The 25109-nt window shown below is 45.9% G+C and overlaps 1 protein-coding gene across 1 annotated transcript; it reads left to right on the top strand.

The window, feature by feature from the left end:
- Positions 1-885: 885 nt before the first annotated feature.
- LOC144610204 (uncharacterized) lies at positions 886-18949 on the top strand. The gene is made up of 10 exons (XM_078428777.1): positions 886-1021; positions 3879-4071; positions 5211-5348; positions 7147-8077; positions 10277-10455; positions 11217-11287; positions 13136-13231; positions 16895-17035; positions 18125-18165; positions 18811-18949. Exons 3-10 carry the CDS (start codon positions 5344-5346, stop codon positions 18832-18834), a joined length of 1488 nt encoding a protein of 495 aa, XP_078284903.1. The 5' UTR covers positions 886-1021; positions 3879-4071; positions 5211-5343; the 3' UTR covers positions 18835-18949.
- Positions 18950-25109: the final 6160 nt, after the last annotated feature.

The raw sequence follows: 25109 nt of genomic DNA, 5'->3' as shown, positions 1-25109 counted from the left end.
TGGGCTGAAGGCCCTGTTTTCATGCTGTGTCTTTCAATCAATCAATTTCAAGAGAGAGTTAGATATGCAGTAGCTCTTAGGGCTAACTGAATCAAGGAATATAGGGGGGAAAGCAGGAACGGGGTACTCATTTTGGATGATCAGCCATGATCATGGGGTGTGAGCTGCTTTACATCCTTGTCGTCCACCCTGGGTAGTTCTACAGAACTGGCAAAGTTTGCAGCAGAGCGTCAACTACAGTACTCTGAAGCACCAATTGCCACTTTTGATTGTTGAAGTTGGCATACGAAAGAAAGAAAGCCATGATCATTTTGAATGGTGGTGCTGGCTCGAAGATGCCAAATGGCCTGCTCCTGCACCTATTATCTACGTTTCGAATTCAATCTTTGGAGATTATAAGTCTGAAGGGTCCCGACCCGAACCGTGACCCATCCATCCTTTTTCTCCAGTGATGCTGCCTGACCCGTTGAGTTACCCCGGCCCTTTGTGTCTATCTTTGGTGTAAACCAACGCTTGCAGTTCTTTGTTTCTGCTGTCAAGCTTGATGGGGGCCGGCAGAGTCCGAAGAAAGGTGAAATATCACCTATCTATGTTGCAAAGCGTCAACTACAGTACTCCGAAGCACCAATTGCCACTTTTGATTGTTGAAGTTGACATATGAAAGAAAGAAAGCCATGATCATTTTGAATGGTGGTGCTGGTTCGAAGATGCTGCCTGGCCCACTGAGTTATTTCTTTTTTTTTTATGGCCACTGAGTTACTTCAGCACTTTTGTATCCTATTGATGGAAGCCACACAGCCCCAGAGGTGGCGATGTTGGGGGAGTCGGTTTCAAGTCCCCCTTGCAGGTTCCAATGCGTTGGTCTACCGCGCCGCCGCAGTAGGAGGAGATTGTAACAAGTGGAGCAGCTGTAACAAACCGCAGTGTATCTGTTCCCGGGCTGACATTGGGGTGGACCCGAACCATTCCCTCGCTCACGACGGGAGGTCCCATACCGTGTGGCCGACAGAGAATCTCACCAGTGAGTTATAAATTACAATCGATTATGTTTCAATATTTACACCTTATTGCAAATATCAACGAGGATTTGGCGCTGAGACACGGGAGTGGTAAGCTGGTCACCTTTGTGGATACGTAGATGTACAGTATTCAGTCTGAAGAAGGGTCCCGATCCTAATCGTCACCTATCCGTGTGCTCTAGAGATGCTGCCTGGCCCACTGAGTTACTGCAGCATTCTGTGTGTCTTTCTTTTGTAAATCTGCAGTTCTTTGTTTCTGTATTCAAGGAAGCATTGTTTGTGAAATGTCTTTGCCTCGTGAGATCTGGCCTCGTGTGATCAGTCAGTGTTACCCTTTATTAATTCCATATGCCCAGAAGCGAGCACATTGTCCATGCTGTGTCAGTCTGAAGAAGGGTCTCGACCCGAAACGTCGGCCATTCATTCCTTCTGCCTGCTGAGTTACTCCAGCATTTTGTGAATAAATACCAAACATTGTCCATACTGGTCTCATGACTGCTATTGATCTATGGGGAAATGAAAAAGACACAAAGTGCTGAAGTCGTTCAGCGGGTCAGGCAATATCTCTGGAGAACATGGATTAGTGACATCTTGGGTTGGGACCCTTCTTCAGACTTGTTTCTGCTCTATTGATTTAGGGGAACTGTATCTTGTATCCTGGGTGGGCTTTTCTGATGCGGAGCGATGCAGTCAAGATTCTCTGGAGAAGGGTGCCCGACCCGAAACGTCACCTGTCCATGTTCTCCACAGATACTGCCGGACCCACTGATTTACTCCACCACTTTGAGGCCTTTTGTGTAAACTAGAATCTGCAATTCCTTGTTTCTACTCTTCTCTGGAGCACTAATCATCGTTGTCTAAAAAGTGTAAGAAAATAACTGCAGATGCTGGTACAAATCGAAGGTATTTATTCACAAAATGCTGGAGTAACTCAGCAGGTCAGGCAGCATCTCAGGAGAGAAGGAATGGCTGACGTTTCGGGTCGAGACCCTTCTTCAGACTGATGGATTGTTGTCTAAAATGCCGTGGTCAGGTCTTTGTTTGCTTGGTCGGTTAATTGCCTATTTAAATTATTGCAAATGGGAATTGATGGGCTTGTTTGAGAATTAATACATTGCAGTGGCTCTGAAAATTAAGGAAGATAAGAGGAACTGCAGATGTTGGAATCTTGAGCAAAATGCTGAACTCAGCATATCAGGCAGTCTCTGTGGTGGGAATGGATAGGCAACATTTTGGGTTGGTCTCAACCTGAAACTTCACCTATCCCTTCCCTCCACAGATGCTGAAGAGGGGAACTGCAAATGATGGTTTACAAAAAGTGAGACAAAGTATTGGATTATCTCAGCAGGTCAGGCAGCATCTCTGTAGAACATGGAGAGGTGACATTTTGGGTCAGGATCCTTCTTCTGATGAATGCAAGATCCTGAATTGAGACGTCACCTTTCCATTTGCTCCACAGATGCTGCCTGACCTGCTGAGATAATCCAGCACTTTGTGTCTTGCTTAGGAAAATAAGGAAATCATGGGGAGATGGAAATATCCATTTGGGAGCTGACATAGATATGATCGGCTGAATGATCTCCATTTAAGTTGTTAGAAGATGTGGCTGGGCACCATCACTTACTTGGAGTTGCTGTGACTGATAACCTCTGTGTGTGGTGTGAGAATGTTCCCAAATAATCATCGGAATAAACCAGGCACTTAGAGCGATGCAGAAATACACGGTGGGATACTCACTGGAGTTTAGAAGATGAGGGGGAAATCTCATTGAAACCTACCAATTAATAAAAGACCAAGATAGAGTGGATATGGAGGGGATGTTTCCAATATAGTGTGAGCCTGTGACCAGAGGGCACAACCTTTGAATAAAAAGATGTACCTTGAGAACGGAGATGAGGAGGAATATCTTCAGGCAAAGGGTGGTAAATCTGTGGAATTCGTTTCCACAGATGGCGGTGGAGACCAAGTTATTGGCTATTTTTAAAGCGGAGATTGACAAGTTCTTGATTAGTAAAGGTTAGGGGGAGAAGGCAGGGGAATGGGGTGAGAGGGAAGAATAAATCAGCCTTGATCGAATGGTGTAGCATAGTTGATGGGCCTAATGGCCCAATTGTGCTTTTATGATCCTATTGTAGTGGCCTGGACGTGGCCAGAAATAGGCTAGACGCCAGGCAGGTTTTGAAAGTTCTTTAATGCAGGTTGTGAGCATCCACTCACAATGAGTTCCACCGAAGGGATGAAACACTCCCCCAAAAGTCCTGAGTAGAAACCCTCTAGCCTGTGGGCAGTCCCTCGTTCCTGTCTGTCAAGTGTCGAGGGGACTGACTCTAGGAGTGGCCTAATACCCAGGGACCGCCACAGGACTCCCCCCCCCCCCCCCCCCCCCCCCCATATATTGGAATACGATGCACGGTGTTCCTGGTAATACAATACAATACAATACAATATATCTTTATTGTCATTGTACCCAGGGGTACAACGAGATTGGGAATGCGCCTCCCATACGATGCAATAATTTAGGTAATTTAGACAGCAGCAACGAAACGAACAGTTGTAACAGTTTTGGACAGGGTAAAGTGCAAGTTGAATCCATAATGAAATTTAGAGAGTTGAACGTTATTAAAAGCAAAATTCACTTGATTTAGTTATTTGAAGCAAACAAACTGAATTGGGTCAAGATATACACAAGTGCCAGAGTAACTCAACGGGTCAGGCACCATCTGTGGTGAAAAGGAATAGGTGACGTTTCGGGTTGGAACCCTTCTTCAGACTGGGTTTTGGCAGGTCTTCCGTTTCTTCTTACACATTGTATCAAGATATATTTGACCAATAATTTAAATGTTTTTCCTCCTTGTGCAGGGTTTGGACTTCGCTCTGCTTTCTGCAGTCTGTATCTTTAACGTTCTGTGGCCGCTGTGTTTAACGTTGGCCTCAAACTGGCGCTATTCCGGCTGGATGGAGTTTACCTCTCCAAGCAAGAGGCAGAATTTGCGGATAAGATATCCGAAGAGCTGGAAAGCCTTCTTTCACAAGCCGTTCATGATCCAAAAAAGTAAGCAGACCAAGTCTGGCTGTCACATTCTGTCTTAGTCTGAAAATGTAAAGAGATGAAATTGATGTGGGGGTTTTGGATGTGGGGGTTGCTTGTACGGTTCAGGTCACACAGTGTATTGCAGGGTGGCTGTGCAATGTGCCTGCTCCTTCGACTGGAGCAACTAGGCTTGTATACACTGGAATTTAGAAGGATGAGAGGAGATCTTATCGAAACGTATAAGATTATTAAGGGGTTGGACACGTTAGAGGCAGGAAACATGTTCCCAATGTTGGGGGAGTCCAGAACAAGGGGCCACAGTTTAAGAATAAGGGGTAGGCCATTTAGTACTGAGATGAGGAAAAGCTTTTTCAGTCAGAGAGTTGTGAATCTGTGGAATTCTCTGCCTCAGAAGGCAGTGGAGGCCAATTCTCTGAATGCATTCAAGAGAGAGCTAGATAGAGCTCTTAGGGATAGCGGAGTCAGGGGGTATGGGGAGAAGGCAGGAACGGGGTACTGATTGAGAATGATCAGCCATGATCACATTGAATGGCGGTGCTGGCTCGAAGGGCCGAATGGCCTCCTCCTGCACGTATTGTCTAGTGACCATTGACGGTGGAGGTGCAGCTGTCTTGTTGGGGTACAATGTCCAAAGAACAGCTCACTTCTACTTGGCTTTCTACTGTTGCCCATTGCTTCCAGTGATCTAGGCACTTTGCGGTCAGCGCGGACTCGAATGGTGAGTCACCAAGATACACTGCTCTAGATGGGCCGGTGCTGTTTGCGGGAGCTTGCTGCGCATAACTCAGCTGCCACTTTTCTTGCATCTCAAATGACGTCTTATTAGGCGAGGTAGGGAATGATGCTGTTAAAAAATGTAGAAACTAGAAGCTGCAGGTGCTGGTTTATAAATAAAAGAAACCCACAGTGCTGGAGTAACTCAGCGGGTCAGGCAGCATCTCTGGAGAACATCGATAGATGACATTTCAGGTTGGGACCCATCTTCAGACTGATGAAGAGTCCCGACCCAAATCGTCACCTATCCGTGTTCTCCTGAGATGCTGCCTGATCCGCTGAGCTACTCCAGCTCTTTTTTTTCGATGGTCTTGTAAGTCTTTCTTTCCAAGCTGTTGTTTGTCAAGTTTCCCCTCTGTCCGCAGGGTGCTGCTATTCCCACCATTGCCAAGTCGTTTGCGTTACCTGATACATCGGATTGTGGAAAACTTTGACACTCTGAGTAGCTTCTCAGTTGGGGAAGGAGATGGGCGGAGGACTGCGGTATGCCTGGCTGAAATGAGGTGAGCCATAGGGACTGTGATACTTGGATCACCTCCGTTCAACTGATCTCTTTGTTCCTCTGTGCCTTGCAGATTCTGATTTGTAATTTCCCGAAGAATGCTATGAATTAGTTTAGTACAGCGTCACTTTGGCCCACTGACCAGCGATCCCCACACATTCACACTTTCCTACACTAGGGGCAATCTTACATTTTTTATGCCAAGCCAATTAACCTACAAACCTGTGTCGTTGGAGTGTGGGAGGAAACCAAAGTTCTCGGAGAAAACCCACGCAGGTCATTGGAGGAATGTACAGACTCCCGTTGCCAGGACCGAACCCAGCTTTCTGGCGCGGCAAGCGCTGTACGGCAGCAACTCTACCGCTGCGCCACAGTGCCGCCCTTGCATAGTGATGTGTCAGTGTAGCAGAAGTGTACCAACTTCCTTCCCTGATCTCCCCATTAGCTGTAACTGTTAAAGGTTCTCTCTCCTCATCACATCCAATACTGCTGTAAATGAGAGGCATAAAGATGATGCAGCTGGTAGAGCTGCTGCCTCACAGCACCAGAGACCCAGGTTCGATCCTGACCTCGGGGGGGGTGTCTGTGGAATTTGCGCGTTCTCCCAGTGATCGCGTGGGTTTCCTCTGGGTGCTCCGGTTTCCTCCCGCGTCCCTAAAGTTGGGCGGGTTGTAGATTAATTGACATCTATAAATTGCCCCTAGTGTGTAGGGGGTGGATGAGAAAGTGGGATCATACAGAACTACTGTAACCCGGTTGATGGATCTCAGGAGAGAAGGAATGGGCGACGTTTCGGGTCGAGACCCTTGTTCAGGCTGAAGAAGGGTCTCGACCCGAAACGTCACCCATTCCTTCTCTCCTGAGATGCTGCCTGACCTGCTGAGTTACTCCAGCATTTTGTGAAATAAGTACCTTCGATTTGTACCAGCATCTGCAGTTATTTTCTTACACGACATGCTAATCCAGCTCTTGGCAATTGCAATTCAGTCGCTGTCATTCCCCAGCTCATTCCCGATCTTTCCCTCATGGTCTTCTACATCTAATTGAATGTTCATGACTAACCCTTTCCCTCAACTCAACCCTCAGTTCAGTTTAATTCAATTTCAGTTTAGTTTATTGTCACATATACCGAAGGACAGTGAAAAGTTTTTGTTGCGCGCTATCCAGTCAGCAGAAAGACAAAACGTGATTACTGTCGAGCCATGTACAGTGTATAGATACATGATAAGGGAATAACGTTTAGTGCAAGGTAAAGCCAGCAAAGTCCGATCAAGGATAGTCCGAGGGTCCTTCCTCAACTCAACCCTCCCTCAACTCCATTTTGCCATCCTGTTTCAATGTTCTTCAATATGTTTAGAACCTCAACATTTATTGATCTTATTCTGGACATTAATTGACTGAGCAACTACAGCCATGTGGGGTCAATGTTACCAGAAACTCACCACCCTACAAAACAAATTTCTCCACATCTCAGTCCTATTATGTTCACCTCCGTTCCATTTTGCATGTTGATTAACCTGACTTCTCAGCTACATCAAAAGGTTCAGCATGGGGATATTATCCATTCTGTCTAGATCTTTGGGTCAAATAACATACAAGCCATCAATAAATGTTTCCTGAAACATGAGATGATTAGCTTTTGAAGTGCTTCCTGTCCCTCAAGGGAACTATTGGCAGTATAAGCATGTACTGATAATACAAATGGGGTCAGCCACAGAAGGAAGTTCAGATGGGAGTATTTAATTTGCCAGATGCATATATTTTAACAGATTGTTTTTTTTAATCCCTGCACTTGTCAGGTCACAGGCTCTGGATGAGAACGAGAGTAAACAATGGAAAAGCAAAGATGAGTTGACAGAGACGTGTGGACCTCTTCATGATGGGGCTTCAAGGTACCAAAACCTTGCTCCTGGCAACGGCATATCTAGGAACAAGCCTGAGAAAGCCAACTATACGCATTGCCGCAACAGGGTGGAGACGAGAAGAGATGCCAGGTTCAACTACAAAAGGGATGGCAGGTACAGGAAACCCAACAGCAGCGGGAGCAAGGATGGAAGAGAGCCAAGAAGGGGTAAAGAGGAGAGGGACCAAACGTGTGGACATGTTTGTGAAGATGAACAGCTCTGCTCGCTCACTGGTGGAAATGTGGTTCAAGCGGAGGAGGGGATGAAATACACGGTCTCAAACCTGCAGCCTGAAGACAAGGGCCAAACAAACACACCCACTGAAGACTTGGAAGTTGGTACAACAGTGAATGAAAATCTTGATGAATCAAAAGAAAAGCAAGATCCAAGTTCAGATGCTGAGATGAATCACTCGCCCAGTGAGAAAAGAGCAGAGAATAGTCAACCAAAATTGGAACATGCCGGTGGATTGCTGGAAGGTGCCAATCCCTTGGTGAAGGATGATGATATACTTCAGGCATCAGTGCACACAGTAAAGACATCGGAAGCTGTATGGTCCAGCCCGAGAGCAGAGATTAATCTTCAGTGTGAAGATAAAGCTGTGAATTGTGACCAGTCCCAGATGAGTAGCACTGTAGACCAGGCTTCTACGGAGAGCGAGCACATCCCGAGCAACATTCCAAGGAACCCGGAGAAGAGCAGCAACTCTGACAATGAGACGGACTTGTTGAACTCTGGCGATTCCAAGGCAGAGGAAGAGGTTGAAGTGAAGACTGAGAATATTGGGGAATGTCCTCAAAATCCTAATGGAGATCTGCTCAAAGAGGTAACATATTTCTGCTGGGAATATTTCAGAATCTAAATGTGCAATATGAAAACCTGGAGCCGTAATCAATTGGCATAATCCTCAACTCTTAAATTTATTTTCAATTTGATTCACACTAAGGGTGGTGGGTGCATGGAACAAGCTGCCAGAGGAGGTAGTTGAGGCAAGGACTATCCCAACATTTAAGAAGCAGTTAGACAGGTACATGGATAGGACAGATTTGGAGGGATATGTACCAAATGCTAGTGGTAGGACAAGTGTAGCTGGGACATGTTGGCAGGTGTGGGCATTTTAGGCAGAAGGGCCTGTTTCCACACTGTATCACTCTATGACTCCATTCCAAGTTTGAAAACAGTTCCATTTTGTTGAGTTTATGATTTTTTTTTTTGAAGGTTTAAATAGAATCAGTTGCACGTTGAAGGAGGAAATTGTGGATACTTGTTGCGAGAAGAGAATATTGGGTGGGATGGAAATGAGTTTTTCATTACTATTAATGTGGACATGAAGTAATGAAAGTGAATGTACCTTTTTGCTTAATTATTCAATGGCTGAAGTTTACCCATTATAATTATAGTATTCCTTGGGGAAATACATAATGTTATTGCAGTAGTCTAATTCAGTTTGGTCTTTATTTGTCCATTTTTCGTTCTCATATGTACTTTTCCACATAGCAATCCAATGTTTCCATAATTATCTTTTTTCTTTGTTCCTACTACTTTGCCAAGCTAATTCCTTAGTGCAGGCATTAATTGTAGGAATTGTTTTGTGGTGCCAACCCCCCCCCCCCCCCCCCTGGGCAGTGATACCTGGAACAAGGACTGGGCTTCAGTACTTGGAATGGAGAACTGCTTTGTCCTCTGAGCATTTGGGGGGGTCCAGAACAAGGGGCCACAGTTTAACAACAAGGGGTAGGCCATTTAGAACTGAGATGAGGAAACACTTTTTCAGTCAGAGTGTTGTGAATCTGTGGAATTCTCTGCCTCAGAAGGCAGTGGAGGCCAATTCTCTGAATGCATTCAAGAGAGAGCTAGATAGAGCTCTGAAGGATAGTGGGGGGTATGGGGAGAAGGCAGGAACGGGGTACTGATTGAGAATCATCAGCCATGATCACATTGAATGGCGGTGCTGGCTCGAAGGGCCAAATGGCCTCCTCCTGCGTCTATTGTCTATTGCTTCCCTATTTTTGTTTTGGATAAAGCATCATTCAGTCACAGTACAGGAGCATTAATGCCCACCCCAAGATGCTCACCAGGAAACGGTTCCTGGTTGACTCTGTGAAGCTTTACAAACCATGTGGTGAAGGTATTGCCTTGGCAATGTGGGCAAGAGACTTTCAAGATTTTAATCTAATCAGGATGGTTGTGATTTGGTGGTGGTGTTCTTGTGTCCCTGCTGCCCTTATCTCAAGTGGGAAAGCGGTTTGATGTCTTGTCAAAGGTCGACACACAATGCTAGAGTAAATGCTGGAGTTTGATGTCTTGTCAAATAGTTTATCAACAAGAGGTCATAGAAAGGATGTTAAAGCCTTAGAAGAGCTCCAGAAACCATTTATGAGCATTGTTCTTGGAATGATGAAGTATTATGAAAAGGTGACAAATGAGGGATATTGACAGAGTGAACAGAGGGAAATGTTCTCTTTGAATATGTATGAGATCCAAGTTATAACATAAAAGGGGAAAAGAATTTAGAGTAACGTGAAGAGAGTCTTCCATGTGGTTGGAATTTGGAATGCACTGCCGAATAGGTGGGAGCGCAGATTTTACTGTAACGTTCAAGGGGTACATGCAATGCTGCAAGAAAAGACCAGGGGTGGAACTAGTGAGTTTCCCTGGCATGAACACAGTAGGTCAAATGACCACCTACTGGACTGTAACCTGGATCCTGTGACTTTGATATTAGGAGACTAAATTTTGTCTTCTCTATATTAACTTTATTTATATGCTGTAACTGTAATTCCTTTTTGCGCACAATCCGCAGGCATTGCCACTTTCATTTCACTGCACATCGTGCATGTGTATGTGACAAATAAACTTGACTTGAAATAGAGTTGCGGTGGAGATCAGCAGTGATCTATTTGAATCGTGGAAAATGCTTGAAGAGTTAGAGAATATTATTCCCAATCAGTGCCAATTAAATGCAGGTTCTTCTGGTTGGATGTGATCTATATTTCTTTGTTCTAAAGTCAATTTTTTGATTCAGCTTTCATCCTGCCTCTGTGAGATCAACATCAGCATTGAACACCCTCAGTCCGACTATTCCACTTACCTCTTGGGGGAACCACAGACATATGATGTGGATTTTGGACACATCATTGAAATTTATGACTTCCCACCACACGTGAAAACCGAAGACATTCAAGAGGCATTTGCCAGCTTTCGGTAAGTACTGAGATTCACTCTTGACGCTTCTCCGGCGGGAGTATTGTTTGTGGAAGTAAACAAATTGCTCAACAATTTAAATGAGCGCGATCACAGCTGCCAACATGCCCCATTCCTGTCACAGTACAACGTTACACCACCAACTAATCATACCTCGAAAAGAGAAGGACATCAATGCCAAACGTGCTCAAAGTTACCAAACTGGGTTAATGTTTCGTGGGCTTGTTTATGGATATTGGTGTAACCTTCATCACCAGAAAAGCTTTTGTTATAAACACAGGGTATTTATGTGTGTGCCAGGGATTCAAATCTAACGTAATGGAAAAATACATGGGCTTATCTGTGAAAGTACACTTCAATATAAGCCTTTTTGACATTGAAATGTGACTTCACTCACTATGAACATTGAGGTATGAGCATCGGCTAAGACTAGACCAGTTTGCAATGATTGGCAAAACAGTTGGTGGGGGAATCTTGGGAATAGGAATCTGCCTGTTTCTAGGGATGGTGATGATCTGATGCCATTATTTCACAAAGAGCTCTCTCCATGTGAAAGCCAATATTTCACCCTTCATCATGACAACCAGTAAGCTGATTTGCCGTTGACCTTGATGCAGATGGTGATGCCTACAAAATGGCTGCCAGTTTTACCAAGATCATCCATCTATTTTTAAACCGATTCAAAGTGTGCACGTGTGAATAAGGTGATGGTATATTTCCGAAATGCACTCTTTTCTGATACTTGTTTTGACATTTTCCAGTGATAAAGGCTTCAGAATAAAATGGGTGGATAATTCTCATGCTTTGGGAATATTTTCAAGTTCAGATGCAGGTAAGTGTCTACGATAGATGCGGTCTTCTCCCCTACAACCCAGATAGTTGCCTAATATCACTAGAGAGTTGTTTGAGTCTTGTTTCACCCAGATGACTACATGAGGACTGGGGTTCAAAGCAATCTCATGCTGCACTTCTAAGTTTCCTTTCAAATTTGAAATCTGGTTCTATCAAAATTATCTGGTTATTATTGTTCATGATAAATGCCTTAACCACATTGCAATTGTGTATATCTATATAATCCTCTCCAGTTTTGACCTCATAAGGACCCAAGGATGGATGATTATCTCAAGGTTACACACAGTCCCAGCATGTCAGCCCAGATTTTGTGATTGAGTCATACAGCACAGAAACAGGACCTTCGACCAGCATACCCATGCTGCCCAAAATGCCCAATCTACACGAGACCAACCTGTCTGCGTTTGGCCCAAATCCCTCTAAACCTTTTTTATCCATGTACCTATCCTAATATACTTTAAATGTTATTATAGTACCTGCCTCAACTACCTCCTCTGGCAGCTCGTTCCATGTACCCACCCACTACCTTCTGCGTGGAAAATATTTCCTCTCAGGTTCCTATTAAATCTTTCCCCTCTCACCTTAAGCTAGCAAGACCTGAAACCTTGAATTGCTCTTGTGCAACCTAACCATCTCATATTAAGACCCCTCTTAAACCTAGCTCTTTGATTTAGATTTCGATTTAGAGATACAGCGCAGAAACAGGCTCTTCGGCGGTAGAGTAGTTGCCTTGCAGTGCCAGAGGCCCGGGTTGGATCCTGTCTACAGGAGCTGTCTGTCCGGAGTTTGTACATTCTCTCCGTGACTGTGTGCATTTCCCCCAGGTGCCCGGGTTCCACCCACACTCCAAAGATGTATAGGTTTTGTCGATTAATTGACTTCGGTAAGACTTGTAAATTGTCCCTAGTGTGTAGGATACAGGGATCGCTGATCAGTGCGGACTCAGTGCGCCGAAGAGCCTGTTTCTGCGCAGTATCTCTAAACTAAACTAAAGTTTGCATCTTTCCTTATATCTCCCCATGGTCCTGCTATTTCTGTTATAACCACCAGCAGAACATGCCTGCAAAATGTACAGTCTCAGCCAGTTTGATTTAGATTTGATTTAGAGATACAGCGCAGAAACAGGCCCTTCGGCCCACCGGGTCCGCGCTGCCCAGCGATCCCCGCACACTAACACTATCCTACACTCACTAGGGGCAATTTTTACATTTGCCCAGCCAATTAGCCTACATACCTGTACGTCTTTGGAGTGTGGGAGGAATCCGAAGATCTCGGAGAAAACCCACGCAGGTCACGGGGAGAACGTACAAACTCTGTACAGACGGTGCCCGTAGTCAGGATCGAACCCGAGTCTCCGGCGCTGCATTTGTTGTAAGGCAGCAATTCTACCGCTGCGCCACTGTGCCGCCCTAGTTTGTCTTAGCCTCTTATGTCTTGTGTCTTATATCGATTTTGTCTTAGATTTGTGTCTTAGCCTCTTATGTCGATTGTTACCATATATTGTTTGACAACAGTCCAACGAAAGACCTTGAGACGAGGTATCAAGTAAAACACGTTATAATTTTGCATGTTAGTCTCTGCACACTGGCAGCCATTCTCGTGCTTGCTGTTTCGAGATTCTTAACCATCTTGTTATTGAATTCCAAAACTGATGTGCACATTTGGAGTGCCTGTTAAATGTGAAGCTTGCTCTGTAGAACGGTCAATGTGGGGAAGAGTGAATGGCAGTGATTGAATTAAGGATTTCACAGGCAACTCGGGAACCCTGAAGGCAACAATGCTTTTCCGTGTATGGCACTGTCAGTAAATGTTTTTTCATTTCTCTCAGCCTCTGAGGCTCTGACCATCAGCCACGAACTGTTCAAAACACAGCCTTTGTCTCAAGCAACAAAACAGTCAAAACTGAAAGTTTCCAGATGTTCAGGTAAAGGAACTTGTTTCTTTGTGCCTTCAAAAACATGCAATTAGTACAGTATGGAAAGAGGCCAGTAAGTTGAATGGCCTTCTCCAAAACCATTTCCTTCTCATCAATAAACGTTTTACTTTTCAAAACCATCTTCCAACTAAGATGTCAGACCGAGATACTTGGTTTAGTTTCGAGATACAGCGTGGAAGTCGACCCTTCAACCCACCGTCCACACCAACCATCGATCACTCTTTCACACTAGTTCTATGTTTTCCCACTTTTGCACCCACTTTCTACACACTACGGGTAATTAACAGCAAACAAATTAACTTACAAAACATGCACTTCTTTGGGATGTGGGAGGAAACCGGAGAATCTGGAGGTCACACGGAGTATGTGCAAACTACACACAGACAGCACCCGAGGTCATGATTGAACACAGGGCTCTGGCGCTGTGAGGCAGCAGCTCTACCTATGCGCCACTGTGCCGCCCTACAAAAAAATTCACAAGAAGTTGCACAACATTACCTCAACGAAAAGCAGGTGAATTATTCAATAAGGCAGGTTGGTTTTTCCCAATGTCCTGGCCAATATTTATCCTTTTTCCAAAAGTGGTCAGAATAACATTGTTGTGTCCAACCTGTTCGCTATGTTCTCTCTTGTGTAGTAATGACTGCATATGAAAAGTAGTCATTTGACTGTAAAGCATGCCCAAGGTCATGCAAAGAGTTATAATAAAGTGGGAGTAGTCTGAGGGCCCTTCGCTTCTGTTTTGAACAGAAGCCTGAGCAGTGTGCTGTCATTTCCACCCTCTATGCCTAGCTAAACCCTTTTCACATTCAACATATTCGCCTTCATCTTCGGTTACTTTGCCCCAACCAAAGGCACAGCTGCACAGGTCCAAACCACATCTGACGTTTGTGGGATATGTGGAACATTCCTTGTTTCTGTTTGTCTTTGGTTCTGTAACCTACCTCTTTTCCTGGCGCATTAATAACTATACAGAACTCAAAAGTTTCAGAACATTTGCTTCCAGTTTCCACCCAACCCTCACTCTTACACGATCTAATATCTTTCCTTTCCCCACCCTTTACCCCCACATTGGGGAGAACGTTAGTGACCAGTATGGTGGTGGTGGAGCGATTAAATTATTGGAATCGAAATCCCAAAACCTGGACTAAATCCAGAAACCAATAGTCTAACCATGGCAGTTAATGTGGTGTGTTTAAAGAAAATCAGCTGTTAATGAGTAAAGTGCGCCTTTTTAAAATGCTTTGTTATTCTCAATGCAAATTTTTTAATGTCCAATTGTACTCTGCAGGCAAATGCAGCCGGTACAGTAGGTGGCAACAGAAAAACCTAGTTCAAGTTTTATTGTTTGAGGGAGAAATTCCTGCACTTTCAACAGTGCTACTATTTTAGATGTCCACTGTATTAAAGTGCACTTGCCTGCAGAGTGTAATTGGACATCTAAAAATTTGCATTGAGGATAACAAAGCATTTTAAATTCCTTCAAAGGCTGAGGTGCATGTAACTCATCCTCATCAAAACTGGATCAGGGTCGGAGGTGTCTCACCCATCCTCAGGACTGCAGTGAATCATAGAAACTTTGCAACACAGGTGGTGGCTATGTAGACCACCTTGCCTGTGCCAGGTACAGAAGTAGTCTGGAGGCAGATCGCACCCAGCATTTGTTACAAACCTCTGGAGGTGATGGCTCTTCACAGTACTTGTGTAAATGTTTTCAGGGTTCTTGCTTCCACCACCCTTTCAGGCAGTGAGATTCCCTCTAGGTAAGCACGGTTTTCCTCATCTCCCCCTGATCCAACCAATCACTTTAATAGTTTTTCAATTCCTGTACTAAAGAAAGTACAATCTGCTTATTTACTCTATCGGGGCACATCATAATCTTTGGAATTCAACGCCACAGATGGCTAGGGAGGCTAAGTCATTGGGTTATTTTAAAGCGGAGATTGACATGTTTTTGATTACTAAGGGTGTCAAAGGTTAGATTTAGAGATACAGCGCAGAAACAGGCCCTTCAGTGCACCGGGTCCGCGCCGCCCAGCGATCCCCGCACATTAACACTATCCTACACCCACTAGGGACAATTTAAAAAAAAAACATTTGCCCAGCCAATTAACCTACAAACCTGTACATCTTTGGAGTGTGGGAGGAAACCGAAGATCTCGGAGAAAACCCACGCAGGTCACGGGGAGAACGTACAAACTACGTACAGTACAGCACCCGTAGTCAGGATCGAACCTGAGTGTCCGGCGCTGCATTCGCTGTAAGGAAGCAACTCTCCCGCTGCGCCACCGTGCACTTATGGGAAGAAGGCAGGAGAATGTGGTTGCGAGGGAAAGATAGATCAGCCATGATTGAATGGCGGAGTAGTAAGGAGTTTGTACGTTCTCCCCGTGACCTGCGTGGGTTTTCTCCGAGATCTTCTGTTTCCTCGCACACTCCAAAGACGTACAGGTATGTAGGTTAATTGACTGGGTAAATGTAAAAATTGTCCCTAGTGTGTGTAGGATAGTGTTAATGTGCGGGAATCGCTGGGCGGCGCGGACTTGGTGGGCCGAAAAGGCCTGTTTCCGCGCTGTATCTGAAATATGAAAAATAAATATGAAAGGCCGAATCCTGCTCCTATGACTTATGAACTTATGAGAGGGGGTGACAACGGTGCAGGAATGGAATCAGAATTGGCAATGAATTCCACAGATTATGAAGTGCCACAATAGAGTAAATAGGAAGAATCCACTTCTTTTAATGTAGGGATCGAAAGACTATTAAAGTGATTGTAGGATCAGGGAGATGCGGAAAATCTTGTTTAACCAGAGAGAAAGCATGGTTATGGGAAAAGGAAGACATCGGAAGCACTGATACCATGGTGATGCATGTGGAATTGGAATAATGGGATGCATTCCTTGTAGGTTGACTAGGCAAAATGGCTATGGGAGTTAAATCCTTTTTTTTGGTTGGGAACTGTTGGATACTATGGCTTTCATGAAACCCAAATTTCAACCTTGGTTCAAGGCACGGTTCAACTACAGCCAGAGTCCCAACAGTCAAACTCACAACTCCCGGGTCTGAACTTAGCCTCACCTGAGGCAGCCAAACTCGCTTCTTCTCGTCCTTATTGCCCACTATGTTATATAATGCCAGCTGGGAATTCTTGCTCGAGTTTCTAGTGGGATCTGAACCCTTCTCACAGATGAGAGGGCCACCAACTAATCCACTGCTGACATATTTTGGGATGTCTTGAGAGAGTGACCGAAGGTTAACACAAGGTTCATTTGTTTTTCTCTGGAGAACGTGGATAGGTAATGTTTTGGGTAGAGACTCTTGTTCAGATTGATTGTACCGGGGGAGAGAGAATTGGGAGTGGGACAAAACCTGGTAAGTGTTATGTGGATACAGGGATGGGGGATTTTTTTTTGATTGGCATGAGGGTGGAGGAAGGCTCGAGATGAAAAGTGGACAAAAGAGTCTTGACCCAAAACATCACCACCTATCCACGTGATGCTGCTTGACCCGCCGAGTTGCTCCAGCGTTGTGTGCCTTTCTTCGGTAAACCAGCATCTGCAGTTCGTTGTTACTACTTTCTTTGTTTCCCTGTGTTTGGTCATTCCTGTTTGGGAGAATTTGGAAAACACCACTTTGATTCATTGTTTGTAGAGTTCCTGCAGCCAGTGAAAGAGAGGGCACAGGTCAACACTGCCATTGCCAAGCGTCTGGTCAGCAGGGCACTCGGGTTCCAAACATCTGAACGCAAAGTGCAGCCTGATCCCAAGCCCAGAAATCCGAAGGAAAATAAAGGTGCGCATCAATTTGTCCAGGAACGTTGTTCTCAATTCATCACTGTTTCCCAGATGCAAAGGGTCTAGAGAAAAATTCTTGGGAAGATGTTGGTACAGACTAGCAATGGGATTTGAGGCTCTAGATTGAGTACTAAGTATTCCATTGTATGTTTCTGACTGCTTGCTGAATAGATTGTACTATCTGTGAAACTTGTCTTTGGTGATGAGATGGACATAAATGACCACAAAATGCTGGGGGTAACTCAGCAGGTCAGGCAGCATCTATGGAGAAAAATAAAAGGTGACGTTTCGGGTCGACACCCTTCTTCAGTCTCTGGCCTGAAGAAGGGTTCCAATAGACAATAGGTGCAGGAGTAGGCCATTCGGCCCTTCGAGCCAGCACCACCATTCAATGTGATCATGGCTGATCATTCTCAATCAGTACCCCGTTCCTGCCTTCTCCCCATACCCCCTGACCCAAAACTTCACCTGTTCTTTTCTCCAGAGATGCTGACTGACCTGCTGTTACTCCAGCATTTTGCATCCATCTTCAGTATGAACCAGCATCTGTAGTTCCTTCCAACACTAAATGACTTCACAGCACCAATTGGATCAGGGAAGTTATTTCTGTTCTCCGGTGCAAAATGTATCTCCAAATCATTATTACTTAAAAGATAATCTAGTTGCATTGGCATTTGTAGGAGCATGTTGCATACTTTTTACAACGGCAGCTTAACTACACAGGCACTTCATTGTCTGTAGAGTGTTGTGAGATAGCCGGACGCAAATTGGCACAAAAGACCATTTAACCCTATGTGCCTTGCCCACTCTGCTGGACATGTAAGATACTGGAGGAACAGTGGCTTGGGGAGGGGGGGGGGGGTAAATAAATGTACATTTTTGAAGGCAGCAGGCCAGCTGGGAATGCAGATGGAAGATCAATAATCACTATCGGAATTTGCTTGACCGCTTTTGAACTTTGTGTAGTAATTTTGGTGAAATAGTCTCCAAGCCTATGGAGGTAATGGGGAGGAATTTGGTTTTGGGAGGATTGGCTTAATCAATTGGTTCAACCCTTCTTCATCCCATCTTTGTTCTGTTCTTCTAGTCCCACCGAGCCAGACCGAAGATGATGCAGACAGCACACTGGTACGTATCGATGTCCAGCCTGATATCTGGTGGGAACCATTGTTACGATCTGTGCTTGACCAAGCACTTTGCTGTTTCTTGGCTTGGTGCTGGGTCCCAATAAGCTAGTGTGTTCATAGAAATATGTGCAGGTCTCGTCATTGGATTCATTGACTGCAAGTTTGTAAACATAGGCAAGAGCAAGGTGCAAGTCTCATTGTTCTTTCAAAATAGTTCCTCGGGTGGGGTCACAAGAGACTGTAGATGCTGGAATCGTGAGCAACACATAAAAGGTGGTGCAGGAATTCAGGGGCCAGGTAGCATCTGGTGAGGGAATGGTCAGGCAATGTTTTGGACTCGGAGTCCGAAGAAGGGACCTGACCTGAAATATGCCCATCCATTCCCTTCCCAGGTGTTTTCTCACCCACTGAGTTCTTCCAGTACTTTGTGTACTCCTCAGATTGGGTTTTGGTTAGTGACCCTCCTGATGGATAACTCCTGGAAAATGGTACCCCCTCCCCCCCCAGTACCACACTATCATTTCTAGCCTGGATTTCTGAATGTATGAACTGAACCCAAAACCCAGTTTTTAGAGGCCGACTGTCAGGATGAAGCTAATCATCAATAACATTCTGCTTTATCCCCTTTTTCTTTTTGCTGCTGCAGAATTCTGGCTCAGCGGAAATCTGAAACGCAAAGTCTGGGGAGATGAGGATGACGTGTGGATGGTTCACATTGAAGAACTGCTGTGTCTTTTGTAAAAATAGACTGTGCACTTTGAAGCTGGATTAAAAGTTACTTTGGGCTGGAGGATGCTGTGGCACGAGTTTTTGTGTTCAGTCTGAATGTCTTTCTTCACATAGAACTCGACTCATCACATATATGGTGCAGTATTTTTCACTGTCAGCGATCTGCAATTGGCTGGAATGAGGTGGAATGTGGGCTTTGCCAATTATATTTGGCGGTTTTGGTAAAATAAATACCGGGGGTGGCTGCGAGGGATGGGGGAAGATGGCGGCACGGTGGCGCAGCGGGAGAGTTGCTGCCTTACAGCAGGATAAGGGGGAAGTCTTTTAGGACCGAGATGAGAAAACATTTCTTCACACAGAGAGTGGTGAGTCTGCGGAATTCTCTGCCACAGAAGGTAGTTGTGGCCAGTTCATTGGCTATATTTAAGAGGGAGTTAGATGTGGCCCTTGTGGCTAAAGGGATCAGGGGGTATGGAGAGAAGGCAGGTACAGGTTACTGAGCTGGATGATCAGCCATGATCATATTGAATGGCGGTGCAGGCTCGAAGGGCCGAATGGCCTACTCCTGCACCTATTTTCTATGTTTCTATGAATGCAGCGCCGGAGACTCAGGTTTGATCCTGACTACGGGCGCCGTCTGTACGGAGTTTGTACGTTCTCCCCGTGACCTGCGTGGGTTTTCTCCGATATAATAATATTCAATAATAATAATACTCATTTATTGTCATTGCAACGAGTACAACAAAATTTAAAAAATAGCCAATCCTGACGGTGCGTAAAAACATATATGCAATAAATGCAAAAACAAATAAATACAATTATATTAAGTACAAAAGTTTTAACAGTGTTGCCTAGTGCAGAAAGTAGTGTTCAGTTCTCGTATGGCCCTGGGGTAAAAACTGTTCTTAAGTCTGTTCGGGATTTGATCGACCTGAAACGTCGACCAGAGGGCAGATGAACAAACAGACGGTGGCCGGGGTGGGATGAATCTTTTATTATTTTGCCTGCTCTACTGAGGCAGCATAGGCTGAACAGGTGCTCCAGGGAGGGCAGTGAGCAGCCGATGATCTTCTGGGCCGTCGTGATGACCCTCTGAAGGGCCTTCCTGTCCTTTTCTGAGCAGCTGGCATACCATGTGGTTATACAGTATGCCAGCACACTCTCGATGGAGTAGCGATAGAAGGACATCATGAGCTTCTCCTGCAGGTTGGTCTTCCTGAGGATCCTCAGGAAGTGGAGTCTCTGCTGTGCCTTCTTCACTGTGGTGATGGTGTTGTTAGACCAGGTAAGATCCTCTGCGATGTGTGTACCCAGGAACCTGAAAGCGGGTACCCTTTCCACACAGACCCCATTGATGTAGAGTGGGTCGTGTTCTGCACTGGTTTTCCTGAAGTCAATTATAAGTTCCTTTGTTTTGGAGGAGTTCAGGACAAGATTGTTCACTGAACACCATGCTGCCGGCCTTTGGATTTCATCCCTGTAGGCTGTCTCATCTCCTCCTGAGATGAGTCCAACCACAGTCGTGTCATCCGCGAACTTGATGATGGTGTTGGTGGGATGGGTGAGGGCACAGTCGTGAGTGTAGAGGGAGTAAAGGATAGGGCTCAACACACAGCCCTGTGGTGAGCCGGTGCTCAGTGTAATGGTGGAGGAGAGGTGAGGGCCTATTTTGACGGTCTGGGGGCGGTTGGTCAGGAAGTCCTTGATCCATTGGCAGATGGTTTGGGAAAATCCAAGGTCAGAAAGTTTGGTGATCAGTCTGCTCGGGATGACCGTGTTAAAGGCAGAGCTGAAGTCGAGGAAGAGCATCCTCACATAGCTCCCCTGGTGTTCAAAGTGGGTCAGTGCAGTGTGAAGAGCAGTGTCGATGGCATCCCCTGTAGACCTATTTGCTCTGTAGGCAAACTGGTATGGGTCGAAGGTGGGTGGGAGGCTGGCTTTGATGTGCTGCAGGACCAGTCTCTCGAAGCACTTTGTGATGACCGGTGTGAGTGCTACCGGACGGTAGTCGTTAAGGCCGCTGATGAGAGACTTTTTCGGCAGTGGGATGATTGTGGCGAACTTCAGGCAGGGAGGGATGGTGGATTTTAAAAGGGACAGGTTGAAGATTTTTGTGAAGACCTCAGATAATTGGTCTGCACATTCCCTCAGCACTCTTCCCGTCACACTATCGGGGCCTGCAGCTTTCCTGGGATTCACTGCTCTGAGCACGCGCTTAACATCATACTCCTGCACAGTGAAGGTGTTGCTGTCAGGTGCTGGAGAGGGTGTTATGTCTGCCACTGCAGCTTTCACCTCGAAACGAGCAAAGAAACAGTTAAGTTTCTCTGCCAGCGAGGCGTCGCCGTCGGCAGTCGTGCGGTTGCTGGTCTTGTAGTTATCTTCGGTTTCCTCCCACACTCCAATGACGTACAGGTATGTAGGTTAATTGACTGGGTAAAAATTGTCCCTAGTGTCTGTAGGATAGTGTTAATGTGCGGGGATCGCTGGGCGGCGCGGACTCGGTGGGCCGAAAAGCCTGTTTCCGCGCTGTATCTCTAAATCTAAAAAATCTAAATCTAAAGAGAAAATTTCAGGACTGTAGGGAAAGAGTAGATTGGAATAATTGGATTTGAAAAAAACAAAATGCTGGAGTAACTCAGCGGGTCAGGCAGCATCTCTAGAGAATATGGGTCATTGACATTTCAGGTCGGGACCCTTTTTCAGACTGACTTACCTAGAATATACTGGATGAGTTTGAAGCCTCCTATTCTGAGATGCGAGATGTGACTCCAGATTAGTCTGACAGAAATATCACCTCTCGATGCCGACCATCAAATACTCTTGATGCTAGTTCTATGTTCATAAGTCATTAGGTCTTGTGATAGGAGTAGAATTAGGCCATTTCACCCATCGTCTATTCTGCCATTCAATCATGGCTGATCTATTTCTCCCTGCAAACCCATTCTCCTGCCTTCTCCCCATAACCTCTGGCACCTGTACTAATCAAGAATCTATCTATCTATCTCTGCCTTAAAAATACCCACTGACTTGGCCTCCAGACCCTTCTGTGGCAAAGAATTCCACCTTCTGACTAAAAAAATGTCTCCTCATCTCCTTCCCAAAAGAACTTCCTTTAATTCTGAGGCTATGGCCTCTAGTCCTAGACTCACCCACTAGTGCAAGCATTCTCTCCACATCCACTCTATCCAAGCCTTTCACATATTTCAATGAGGTTCCCCACTCATTCTTCCAAACTCCAGCGAGTACAGGCCCAGTGCCAAAAAAAGCTCATCATAGGTAAACCTGCTCATTCCTGGAATAATTCTCGTAAACCTCCTCTGGACCCTCTCCAGAGCCAGCACATCTTTCCTCAGATATGGTGCCCAAAATTACGATACGATGCAATAAAACTTTATTTATCCCTGGAGAGAAACTCGTCTGCCAACGGTCACAACACACAAGGTACATGAAAAAAATGGAAATTAAAAGTGAAAAAAAAAAAGAAGACAAGTGACTGACGGCTGGCTGCCGTGTGCACAGCGCCCTCACCGGAACACAGACTTATCCCCTGGGCAGAGGATTCTACACTAGGGTGCCCCATGCCCCACACCGGGGTCCTCCTTTGTTCTCCCACTGTCCCTCATGGCGGCCCTCCACGCCGGGTCCTCCATTGTTTTTCAGGGCAGTCTCCCTATTGTCTTCCCCACTCACGCTCATCGACTTGATCGCGGGTCGATCGCGAGGCCCCACCGCCGCCAAGGCTCCAATTGCCACTGAGGCCTCTGTTGCCGCCGAGGCTCCCGTTTGTGCCAAGGCCCCACCAGCGCCGGGGCCCCTGTTGCTGCCGAGGCTCCCGTTTGTGCCAAGGCCCCACCAGCGCCGGGGCCCCTGTTGCCGTCGAGGTACCCGCTGCTGCCGCCGAGGTTCCTGTCGTCGCCTCCGCTGAGGCTCCATCGGCCCAGGCAGCCCGACTTCTCCGTAGTCCAGTGGGAGGCCTGTGGGGCTAGTCGGGCCTACCAGGACACGTTCCGGTCGGCGCTGCGGTTGTTTGGTGGGTGGATCAGGGCCGCGCGGCTCCCCCGAACACAGAACATTGCTCACGATATTCCAAATGCGGCCTTACCAGCACCTTATAGAGCCTCAGCATTACATCCCTATTTTTGTATACAAGCCCTCTTTAAATACATGCTAGCATTGAGTTTGCTTTCTTTACTACCGATGCTTTTCTTTACTACCTATCCATATTCTCTAGAGATGCTGCCTGACCCGCTGATTTACTCCAGCATTGTCCCTACTGTAGGTTAGCGTTAGTTGGCGGGCATCGCTGTTCAGTTCAATGGGCCGAAGGGCCTGTTTCCATGCTGTATCTCTAAAGTAATCTAAAAGAGCAGATTGGGTGGATGCTTTGCAAAGCCCTCTCCAGTCAGTCTTCAGTGGTATCCCTTAACTTCATCAACCTGTCATTTCAATTCACTGTCCCAATCCCACACTGACCTCTCTGCCTTTGGCCTCCTACATTGCTCCAACGATGATGCATGTAGCACACCTCAACGCATGACATATCCCAGGATTTGATATTGAAATTAATAATTTCAGGTAAACAGCCATACTTTCCCAACAATCATTTTTCTCTGCATCTTTCTGTTTCAATATGTTCTTTATTACCCATGACCGCTGTGTTTCACAATGTTAACGAACACTGTATCTAAGGGGGGGTCCAGGGTGGGCGAACCGCTGAGAACTAAAAGGGACATGGCGTGGGGGGGGGGGGGGCGAATACTAAGGGGGAACTGGTGGGGTTGAAGAAGGGACCAACATTAATCCTCCTGAAGTCTGAAGAAGGGTCCCGACTTGAAACATCGAATGGGGCCGTGGTGGGTGCCGGAGGTCGGACAGGCCACGTGAGAACAAAGACGGAGCCGGCGTCGGTGGGGGGGGGGGGGGGGGGGGAGGGAGGGGAGGGAGGGAGGGGAGGGAGGTTTTCGCCGAGGACGAAGAGGGACCATTGGGACTACATTGAACACTTTGTAACTTTGTCACGCCCTTTTCTTGGCAACTCTTTGCATACTTGTTTATGGTATGCAAAACAAAGAATTTGGGACTGATCAGATATATTGTGGGGAAACCAGAGAAGAAATTGCAGGAGCTCTGGTTGAAATTTATGAGTCGTCTTTAAATTCAGGAGAGGTGCCGGAAGACTAGAAGGTGGCAAATGCTGTGCCTCTATTCAAGGGCTGCAAAGAAAAAGCTGGGAACTATAGGCCAGTGACCTTAACGTCTATAGTTGAAGAGTTGCTAGAGGGTATTCCGAGGGATTGGTTATACAGGCATTTAGACCAACAAAGGCTGATTAGGGATAGTCAGCATGGGTTTGTACAAGGGAGGTCATGTCTCACAAATCTGATTGAGTTTTTTGTGACGTGACCAAAAAGGTCGAACTGCAGATGTATATATGGACTTCAGCAAAGCATTTGACAAGGTTCTGCATGGTATGCTGCTCTGGAAGGTTAGATCGCATGGGATCCAAGGAGAGTTAGCTGAATGGATAGAAAATTGGCTTCATGGAAGGAAGTAGAGGGTGATGGTGGAAGGTTGCTTCTCGGACTGGAGGCCTGTGACAAATGGTGTGCCTCAGGGTTCAGTGCTGGGCCCATTACTGTTTGTCATCTATATCAATGATTTGGATAAGAAAATACACGGCACGATTAGCAAATTTGCAGATGAAACAAAAGTGGGTGGTTTTCCAGATAGTAAAGATGGTGTAAAAAATTGCAGCAGGACCTTGATCGATTGGCCAGGTGGGCTGAGGAATGGTTGATGGAATTTAATACAGAGAAATGTGAGGTGTTGCATTTTGGGAAATCTGACATGGGCAGGACCAACACAGTGAATGATAGGGTTCTGGGGAGTGTTGTTGAGCAGAGGGATCTAGGAGTGCAGGTACATGGTTTCTTGAAGGCGGAATCGCAGATAGAAAGGGTGGTCAAAAAGGCAACTGTATAGAAGTTGGGAGGTCATGTTGCAGTTGTACAGGGCGTTGGTGAGGCTGCATTTAGAGTATTGTGTTTAATTAAGGGCACCATGTTATAGGAAAAATGTTGTCAAGCTGGTAAGGGTGCAGAGAAGATTTACAAGGATGTTGCCAGGGCTCGTGGGTCTGAGTTATAGAGGGAGGTTGAGTAAATCAGGTAGATACACAGAGTCTCTGGCCCAGAGTAGGTGATCAGAGGATAT

The sequence above is a fragment of the Rhinoraja longicauda genome, chromosome 36, assembly GCF_053455715.1.
Source record: "Rhinoraja longicauda isolate Sanriku21f chromosome 36, sRhiLon1.1, whole genome shotgun sequence".
Taxonomy (NCBI): domain Eukaryota; kingdom Metazoa; phylum Chordata; class Chondrichthyes; order Rajiformes; family Arhynchobatidae; genus Rhinoraja; species Rhinoraja longicauda.
The sequence above is the reverse complement of the archived record's forward strand: the minus strand, read 5'-3'. Positions and strand labels throughout refer to the sequence as shown.